General features: G+C 39.3%; 1 protein-coding gene across 2 annotated transcripts; it reads left to right on the plus strand.

Annotated features, from left to right (window-relative positions):
* The first annotated feature begins 73 nt into the window (after positions 1-73).
* Positions 74-10,442, plus strand: dnajb2 (DnaJ heat shock protein family (Hsp40) member B2). Of its 2 annotated transcripts, XR_013935911.1 has the most exons (11): positions 74-207; positions 1,894-1,988; positions 3,238-3,347; positions 3,434-3,487; positions 3,745-3,861; positions 3,956-4,033; positions 4,541-4,673; positions 4,924-4,994; positions 5,605-5,901; positions 9,812-9,907; positions 9,983-10,081. XR_013935911.1 is itself a non-coding variant. In XM_080478697.1 (10 exons), the coding sequence occupies exons 2-10, from the start codon at positions 1,924-1,926 to the stop codon at positions 9,778-9,780; spliced, it is 954 nt and encodes a 317-aa protein (XP_080334823.1). In that variant the 5' UTR covers positions 74-207; positions 1,894-1,923; the 3' UTR covers positions 9,781-10,442. The 2 variants fall into 2 exon arrangements, 1 of the variants encoding a protein (XP_080334823.1); XM_080478697.1 differs by having other exon boundaries at positions 9,752-10,442.
* Positions 10,443-10,462: the final 20 nt, after the last annotated feature.

A 10,462-nucleotide genomic window follows, 5' to 3' on the forward strand; every position in this document is an offset into this window, starting at 1 on the left:
TGTCCGAGTGTGTTTACGTGTGGGCGGAGGACCGGCGGACCGACAGAGGCGGTGTCTGTGCGGCTGTCACGAAGAGAGGAGGGGAGCAACACGGCCAACACAACTAATTCATTATTATTATTCTATTATTATTATTATTATTATTATTATTATTATTATTATCATTGTGACTGGACTGCCCAGTGACCAGGCCCGGAGACTCACACGGTAGGTTAATGGTTTTTGGGACAAGTTTTGACCGCGTTATAAGTTGTAACAGTCTGTCGCTTCTTTTTTTTTTTTTTTTTCTTTTCTTTTATCGAGTATGGATGTGCAACTTCACCATAATAGGAAGCGTGCCCCCGAAATACCAAATAATGTAATTTGCACCCTGTAGTTGAAGCACAGAATAGCGCAGCACCTGTGCCTCCGAGAGGAGCCTGTGTCCGGGGCTCTAAGCTCGTGAAGGCCCGCTGTCCTGTCAGCGGCAGTTGCCAGATGCCTCGGCGCTAGAAATAACATAGTAATAATACTTGTGTGAGCGCATGGCTGCTCCCGAGGGGACCCAGAAAGTTCACTTTAGTTATTTACCTCCATTTGGAAGTCCCCAGGCCACTAATGAGATTGGTATGGTGGGTGGGACGTTGTCTGAGGCTATAGGGAAGCACTTACTGCTGCTGAGGTCTTTATTATAAGGCCATAAGTAGACCTGTGGACATATTCGGTAAACCAATTGAACCACTATCTATTCATTAATACATTAGTTCATATTTCATTTAAATAATAATCCAGTATTTTAAAAGGTAAAACAATACAGGTTTGAATGCAACCGCTGACAGCTCACCCCTGAGGGTCCCTTAACATGACCCCTGACCCCCAGCAGCTCTCCATGTGATGACTGCCCATTGATCCTTGTATGTCTTTTACCAAGAGGGAATCAATAAAGGACAGTCATTAGCACCCCTCTCATTATCCAGAGTTTATAGACAAAGTACACGCATGTTAAAATCAGAACAAGAGACACAGGCTTTTAACAAATGAGGCAGTAACAGATGTCCTTTAGAGGGAGGGGAAAAAGGTGAAGATGTAGGAACCTCACTGTTGTAATTCTCATTTAAGTCAGAGAAATGTAATTTTAGCTCATTCAGAAGCTGTTGTCGCACTCCCATTGTTTGGTATGTTGTTGTGACACGGCCATATAATGTATTTTTGCTGTCATAATTTAAATACGAGTGAAGTTTTTAATGCACTTTATCCAAAATAATTCACTTCTCTTTCTCATGGATCAGAATGAACAATTATAAGAGTTCGAACCAGACTGACATTGTTTTCATGGTATTGTTGACCAGTCACTACTCCATGCCTGTGTGGTACAGGTTAAGTTAACTCTCAGTCATACAGCGAAAGCTATTATTTGGACAAACTGAGCAAAACTCATATGTCCGTCTACCTGCATGCAGATACGTGTTTTTAAGGATCTGTTCTTTAGGTGGAATGCGTTCTGTCTTCTAATTTTATTTAGGAATAATTTCTCAAGACATAAAAGTATTCCACATCTTAATGAACAGGCACAAGAGCGATGTTTCTAGTTATTTTGACTGAAGCTTTGGTTTGTAGATGCTTTTAGTTTAGTTTGTCAACACTCACAAACACTAAACAGCAACGCTTTCATTAAGCATCTTTAATTGTTTTTCTGGTGTATCTCACTACAGTGTTGCTCACTTGTCTGCAGATGTAAAAAAAAAAAATAAATCGTCACAGAGGAATTTTTATTTTATTTGTGGCTTTCGGAGAATACCATGCATACCACTGTCGTGAAGAACGTTTCAAAAATGCAGGAAATCAGCATCCGCACACATCAGAGCACAGTTATTTTAATCACTCAAATGAAAACTTGTCACAATTGTATTTCAGGCTGGTGTTTTGAGGAGTGACAGGAGCGACATGGTGGACTACTATAACATCCTGGGAGTGTCAAGAACAGCCACTCAAGATGACATCAAGAAGGCGTGAGTATACTGAGATGGTTCTGAAGTATTCAGAAAAATTGTAATAAAACACACAATACAAAAGTATATTACTGTGAAAAAGCTACCAGTTATACATCATTCTCAATAAGCTGTTTGATTAGAGTAGCATTGGGAAATGATCCCATTGTGGAAAGACATGAACTTTTTCACCTTTTCGGTCAAAAATATTCTTTGAAATGAAGGCATACACTGCAGTTTTGGCCATCGAAGACAAATCATTTTGCTGTATTTGATTATATTAAAAATTTGTAGCCTTATGTTGCGCAGTGAGAGGAGATCACAGTCGGCCATTGTTGTGGTTGTACGGTGACCAACAGCTCTGCGATAATCTTCTGTCTGGAAGTCCCCAACCTTCATTTCTTTACACTGCACTGTTGTACTGCTGCGACACACTTACTAACGACCAATAGAAATGCAGCAGCGATACGAACAACACCAGTGCTGCACTAAAGCAATAGTTTGCAGTTTCCCATGAAGGTACGATGCGGAGGCATTCTCTGTATACTTACATATCAAACTTCCTCTCTGGACGTGAGGGCTACTAGAACCATGGCTTCATTCTTTATGGACTTTGTTCATTTCCTGAAGCATAAGCACATAAGTGACCTATAGCAGTGGTTCTCCAACTTTTTTATATCGTGTACTACCTGAGAAAATGATAAGCTCCCCATGATCAATCTGAACATCCTCTAGTGGAAGTTAACTGAATTAGTCACTAACGGATTACAAAGGAAACTTGTTTCCACCTAATATAAGGATTATTTATCATTGTAGCGAGCCACATTGTCTTAGCAGAGCATCTCTTTATCTCTCCCAAATAAAGCAACCCACGACCTAAACAATAACAGCTGTTTTTCTTAAAATTTTAAAAAGAAAATACTGATTTAAAACTTTATTTTTTTACATTTTTATTCTAAGCTTTGTAATATTTGCTTTCATAAAAAACAAACAAACTTGGATGCGTACCACAGTTCAGTTATTTTTGTGTACTGAAATACGTCTCAACAGGTATCTCCGTCCAAACTTACTGCAACACCGAAGTTCATGAAACGCACCTCACGCTGAGTCTTGCATGAATTTGTAAAGCTCAAACTCAAACCGTATGTGGGAGCTTTCACAGATCGTAACTCAATCAGTCAATACCTCTAATGTGTCAATGCATCATTTGCACATGTTGAGTTGGACACATGTGTTGGTGTTTGTTTACGTCTCTGTTTGGTTTGTTCAGGTACAGAAAGTTGGCCTTGAAATGGCATCCTGACAAAAACCCAGACAACAAGGACGAAGCGGAGCGAAAGTTCAAGGAACTCGCAGAAGCATATGAAGTCCTGTCTGACAGTAAGCCCTGCTGGTAGACATACACACCTTTATGATGAGGACAAAACGGATTTACAGTGATGTTTGTGGGTACTTCTTTTTGGCAGAGAGCAAACGTGATGAATATGACAGATATGGAAATGACAGAACACGACAAACAGGTCAATGACTCTTTGGGATTCATTATTCTTTTACTTTTGATCGTCATTTGAAGGGAAAATTGGATGGCGGTTAAGTGTAGCATTGGAATTATAAATCATTGCATTGTAAACTCTTGCTTCCTTCCTTCCTTCCTTCCTTCCTTCCTTCCTTCCTTCCTTCCTTCCTTCCTTCCTTCCTTCCTTCCTTCCTTCCTTCCTTCCTTCCTTCCTTCCTTCCTTCCTTCCTTCCTTTCTTCCTTCCTTCCTTCCTTCCTCAGGATCGTCCAGTTCAGACTTCCCATCAGACTTCCCAGGATTCACCTTCACATTCCGCAGTCCAGATGAGGTGTTCAGAGAGTTTTTTGGTGGACAGGATCCCTTCGGGAACTTCTTTAGTGAGTTTTGAATAACATCCACTCAAGGATTACAAAATAAAATTATGATAAAAAAATCACGCTCATGCATATTGTCTGTTTTTGTTGTTTTCAGATGACTTCCCCTCATTTGGTTCATCTCGTCTCGGCCCCAGTCGATTCTTCTCTTTTCCTTCAACAGAAAGATCAGCATGTACAGTAAACTGTGTATTTACTAAATTATTGCAGTTTAAACTGTGGGTATATTTAAGGTATCATCCTTTATCGTCACCATAAATTGAATCCCCAATTGTTTCATCCCCTGTGCAAGATCCACATTTGATAATGATTATTATTCTATAATGATAATATTGAGAAATACAATGAGTCTAACAATCCACCATATTTAAATCTTCCTGGACTCCAGAATACTATTACTATTACTATACTATTATGAGAGATTTGATGACCTGTAGTGTTCTTGCTTAGTTATTGCTTATTAATTGGATCTGTCAAATAATCAATTCTCAGTTTTAAAACAAGCTGCTTCATGTGTTTTAAATCAATAACCTGTGCCAAAGCAAACCAGACCATGAATCATCAGCTTTATTTACAAATTAAGTATTTATTTATTTATTTATTTATCTCCTCTCTTCTCTCCTCTCCTCTCCTCTCCTCTCCTCTCCTCTCCTCTCCTCTCCTCTCCTCTTCTCTTCTGCAGTTGAATTCACCTCCTTCTCCTCTTCTATGGGGGGCCTGGAGGGGATGGAGGGCCTGGGTGGAGGGATGAGCAACTGTAAATCAGTTTCTACATCGACTCGCATCATCAATGGAAAACGCACCACTACCAAAAAGTATGTCATCTTCCCGATGATCTTCATGGCCTCACTTTTGATATCGCATTACAGACATCGCAGTAAAGTGGCTCGCTGGTTTGTGGAGTGGTATTTTCTTATTTTGAGCTTTCTTGCAATTCAGAATTTAATGATGTTTATTTTTAATTCACATGCGACTTTGGTTTTATACACTGCTAATTCTCTTAAGTGAATCTTTTTGTTGCCACTTTTTTTAATATAATAATTATGTTTGTATGTTTTCTTGAAGGATAAAGGAGAATGGTCAGGAAAGAACAGAAATTGAGGAAGATGGAGTGTTAAAGAACATCTTAATTAATGGTAAGACAATGCAGACTAAAATTCAACACACAATCATGCAATATCATATATACTGTATTTACTGTAATCTTTTCCACAAAAACAATGTCCACAGTGTACATCCCAAATAACACAAAGTTGAACGTCTAGTGGTTTACATACAAAACTGGCCAAACTGTGGTGGGATACATAGCCTGGCATGTCCAATGCAGCATCAACTGCTCTATCTCTACGAGCGTCTTCCATAACTTGGAGAAGGGGTGTACACGCTGGTGGATTTTGGTCGTCCACTTTCCATCTCCAGGCAGAAAAAAAATTCCAAGATAGGATTGCAGATTGGAACATATGGAGGGAGGGTTCTCGCACATAGTTACATCAACAAGTTATATCGCAATTCTTTGATTTTTTTTAAAATTACATTCAAATGTCACCCTGTCGTCCTGCTTCATCCTCACATTATTTCTGTGCAAGACACAGTCCGGTGTTGATACAATTACCTTGTAATAGTTCTGTATAACCCGCCCACTATATGTTGCTGCTCTTCCAGTTAGTTTGCAATGGAAGTTCTTTGTTGTTGTTGTATTAATTATCATATTGACACTACTGTCTGAATGGTTGTGCTGTTTCCCAGGTGTGGAGGATCAAATGGCCCTTGCTCTGGAGCTGAGCAGACGAGAGGGACAACCTAAACAATCCCCTCAAAAGCCCCAAATCCACAACCGGCACCCCACAGAGCCCGACCGATCCCAGCGCAGCCATTGCCCTGCAGCCACACATCGCTCTTTCAGCTCTGCCCCCTTCTACAACTACGAGGTTGCAGGAGAAAGCGAGGAAGATGAGGAAGATGAAGACATGCAGATGGCTTTGGCGTGCAGCCTGTCAGAAATGGAAGCCCAGCAAAGAGCTGCTGCTCCCGACTTCATATCAGGTGCTGGGGGAGGGGGCCGAGCCAGCAATGACAAAACTAGGAGCCATAGAGAATGTTGGTTTGGAACAGTCACAAATGTAAAGGTGTCCAGTGGTGGGAGGGTTGCTGCAGAGGAAGGGAGTCAGTTTAAACTGGACTCAGTGGCTGGTGATAAGTGGACACAAGAGTCAGGCTCCTCTTCTGAGTCTCCCACCACTACCAGCACCACGCCACTGAGCCAGTCCAGTGGTGAGAGGTTGAAACCTGCAGACAAAAGCAGTGGGGTCAGTGTGAAAAAGAAAAACAAGTGTGGGTGTGCTGTGTGCTGAGTGCTGAGTGTCACATACAGAGTATATTTGAGATGCCTTATTTTACTCATACTTCCTCAGTATTTTGCCGACGACCATATCCTAACATAATGTGATTACTCATATCTTATTTTAAAACAGTGCCTCCACTGATGAAGGGAAATCTTACCAACCCTAAAATACACTGCTTTTCACTGCTTTTGTGTTTTTGTAACATAATTAGCGACGGTGACTGAAAGACTATATATTTTTTCTTTAAAAAAAAAAAATTATTATTTTGAAATTATGCAACGTAAGTGGGAACAAATGTGGAATTCGGTCGATGCTATAAGTGAGGATTACTAAAACTTTTATAACAGAGGGCCATTCAAGGTCAGGACAGTATTTGGTTTATGTTGAAATAGGTTGTTGGTTTATTCGTGGGATTGGACCTTACTAATGTAGTCCTGATAAAAACAGAAGTACGTGTGTGTGTGCACGTGTGCGTGTGTGGGTCAGTTGAGACTCTGTCATAGAATTTTCTCATTCACACTCTCTGGCAAGCGGATTGTGTCAGCTATGTGTTACACTCATCGCAGTCGGAAACAATAGATCACAATCACACAATGGCCACAGAACATTCTGTGGAGATTTACAAAGACGGTGAACATCATACAATATACACAGTATAATAATACACAGTTCACCATATTCACATGACACTTAAAATCGGAATTATTGTAAGTATGACTACAAATCTAAAATACATGTAAACATGTTCGTTTAACTGAAACTGAAGTTTTCAAGTCGAGCTACTCCTGTGTGTATACAGATCAGTCAGACCGAAACAGGAAAAAGGATTCGGGCATTCGGTAGAGCTTTGCACTCAACCTTGACCTATTGTGTTCTATGACGTCGGATGCCAAACTGTCCCATGTTCTAATAATGAGAATTTGAAAGAGTGCATCTCACCACCTGTCATCACTGAGGTGACAGGATTTCAACAATACATCGATTACACTCCCGACACTGACAACACAATATGTCAATGCAACGCTGCGGGTAAACATACTGACTTTTGAGTCGCAGTGATCCATACATACTGAGAAGCTGCAGTAATCTAGAGCGCAGATGTTAACAAAGGTACAATATTTTCTCATTTTGATTACAGTTATTTTGTGCATAGTTCATATAAACCCAACGCTTTAATTAAGCAACACTCATGTTGTCATCTCAATGACATCTATGTGTTGTGCTGCTGAGAACTGTAATTGTGGTTTTCTAGCTCATGAACTTGTCTTGAGATGTCCTGTCTAATAATATTAGCTCACGACTTGGTCCAACATACTAGTAAAAAAATAAGGCGCCAATTTGTGGTTACCAATGATACGTAAATATAGATGAAAGTTTGAACAGTTAACCAGCGACAGTCACCAGCTAGTTCAGTTAGCCTGTTCGACAACCAGACGCACTGTCTTTTGTGGACTAACGACAAATATTTTAATTGGGTTTATATACAAGTAAATATTCCAGGCTGACAACTTATAAGATATCAAAATCTCATAGCAATTACAAGGCCACTTGTATAAAATTCTGAGCGCAGGACTGTTTCAACATCATTTCGGCAAGCCATTGTCACAAGTTAATGCACAGAATGACATTCAATGATGGAAATGTTACCATTTTTTTAACCTTCGAATGAAAATACATCGGTATTTGTCTTAATGCACTTTTCCTGACATAGAGTTACACTAGATGATCAGATTGTGAATCGCAATTTGGGCTCAGCGCTTTATAAGGAACAACACTAAAGCACATTACAGAATGACTTAAACAACTGAAGCAATTGCAAGTCTAATGGTGCCTTAATGCATTTGAATGGTTAATATACATGCAGTACTTTATTCACTTTATAAAAATGAATGTGCCACATTGCATTAACAAATCCATGTTAGTAAATCAGTAATGTGTAAATGTGTTGTGCTCTGAGGAAGAATCAAAGAGTGGTGGCTGTTTAATTGTGATGGTTGTGGCATTGTTAGAAAAAGAGCTGAGTTGGAAAAAAAATAAAATAAAAGTATTTTTCTTAGTTTGAAACTTGTAATGGGAGGCGCTACTATCTGCCTCCGTCAACATTTCTCAAAGTGAACCAGAAAAAAAAAAATAGCTCGACTTCCACTTTCAATTGTTGTTTTTTTTCTTATGTGCCAAATTCCTGCACCAGGAGCAGCTCCATAAAGCTCCCTCTGCTTGAGCTGATTAAAAAAAAAATTAATGAAGATGAGGTACTTCAAATTATTGTGCTTTATTTCTAACATTTCCTAACTTTATTTACATAAATGTCTGACTCAGTGGTTTATTGCAATGTGTGTGTGTGTGTGTGTGTGTGTGTGTGTGTGTGTGTGTGTGTGTGTGTGTGTGTGTGTGTGTGTGTGTGTGTGTGTGTGTGTGCGCGTGTGTGTGTGTGTGTGAGAGAACGAGAGCTCAGTTCTTCTGGATATAACCCAGTCTTGCCTTCTTGCAGACGTTGAATATAGTGAAAGTATTTTGAGGTATACGTTGAAACACTAAAACCTGTTCAAAAGAGAATGGTTGTTTTTTTTTACATCTGTTTAACCAGAGCTGAAAGAAATATAAAATCTGAAGATGCTGAAAATAATGTGTGTCATAAATAATATTTACTATTTGTACAAAGACGTGCCTGTCTTTAATAATCCATGCAAAGTGTCACAGGCACTCTACTTGTTGGATTTATCAAGAGTCACACATTATTCACGTGGTTTACGTCGCATGACTTTATACTTTGTTTTTTATTTAAATGTGGCTATCGTCACCGTCAAAAATGAAACACATGTTCTGATGAATGGGGGATCGTTTATCATTTATTCCTTTGCAAAGAGTTATAAATCAGTGTGGAGTGGGAGTGAAGGCGATGGAGGCAAATGTGTTTCTTATTTTTAACTAATGCAAGCCTGTATCAGTTTTATTGCAGTGAGCTGCTGTGTACTGATGTCATTTTTTTTTAAAATATTATTATCATTTTTTGAATTTGTTTAAAGGGAAATAACAAATAAAGATTTAGCTAAAAGTTGATCTGATATATTTGATTTTTTTTTTCAATAACATGGTGCTAAAAGTCTTAGATTTGCTACTAATTCACAGTGAAACATTGCATAGACATACTGGTATTGTTTTATACAATCTCATCAATGAGAAGTTTAGAACATGTTACAGAAAGTGAGAATCATATGCATACAATTCTTTTTTTAACTTCAGATACTATTTTAAAGGGCTTCATTGGCACAGATCAACTTCCCCCACTGGACTGACTGAGCAAAACACGTCTAATAAATGTATTCAATAATTCAAGTAAAGCAGAGCTCCTAACTCACACATCAAGAAATTGAAGTATCACAATAAGTAGGAATGTCATCGCACCCCCCCCCCCCCACCCACCCCCCAATTTTTTTTTTTACAAGTAACTATATTGTTTACGTCTCTATTACAACAAAAGCGTTGTGCTCATGTAATAAATAATTGTGTCCCTCATGAATTTGTCTTACACTCGTTGCTTCCTGTTGCAGACTCAGACTTCACGGCCTTCTCAAGTTAACCTGATTGGCTCATGCTGCTCTGTGCCCTAGACCTGTCCTGAGGTAAAGAACCAGTGTGAATCCTGAACCACCCTGCAGGTTTTCAGCCTTTCTCCATCCCCACAAACTCAACGTAGATCAGATCAGGTGACGCCTTTTTTTTTTTTTTTTTTCGCTGCACCCAAAAATGTGTAACATGTCCTTGTGCGTCTGTTTTTGCAGGTATCAAATACCCCTTCCCCATGATGCACTTTTAGCTCTCTGTGGCTTCTTACCTATGGAATGGTTCTTGAATATTGCATTTAATATAGTTGTGTGTGTGTGTGTGTGTGTGTGTGTGTGTGTGTGTGTGTGTGTGTGTGTGTGTGTGTGTGTGTGTGTGTGTGTGTGTGTGTGTGTGTGTGTGTGTGTGTGTGTGTGTGTCTGCGTGCATGTGCGTCTGAACGTGAAGCCAATAACTGGAAACCTTGTATTTCAAAACCTGAGGAAATAATTACATTTCTATTTCAATTAAACTACTGAATTTAAATTTTCTTCTGGACGTCGTGCACTTGATGTGTAGTTATGAAGAGAGCAGAACAGGAGTTTAGTACGAGCCGTTTGTGCCTGCTGGGAATGAGGCACAATAAAAACTGAAGTGATCTATTTAAGTCAGAGAAAATAAAGAATTCCCTGCCGACTACTCAGTCTGTGGTAATTCAT

Source organism: Lipophrys pholis (genome assembly GCF_963383615.2).
Source record: "Lipophrys pholis genome assembly, chromosome: 13".
NCBI classification, from domain to species: domain Eukaryota; kingdom Metazoa; phylum Chordata; class Actinopteri; order Blenniiformes; family Blenniidae; genus Lipophrys; species Lipophrys pholis.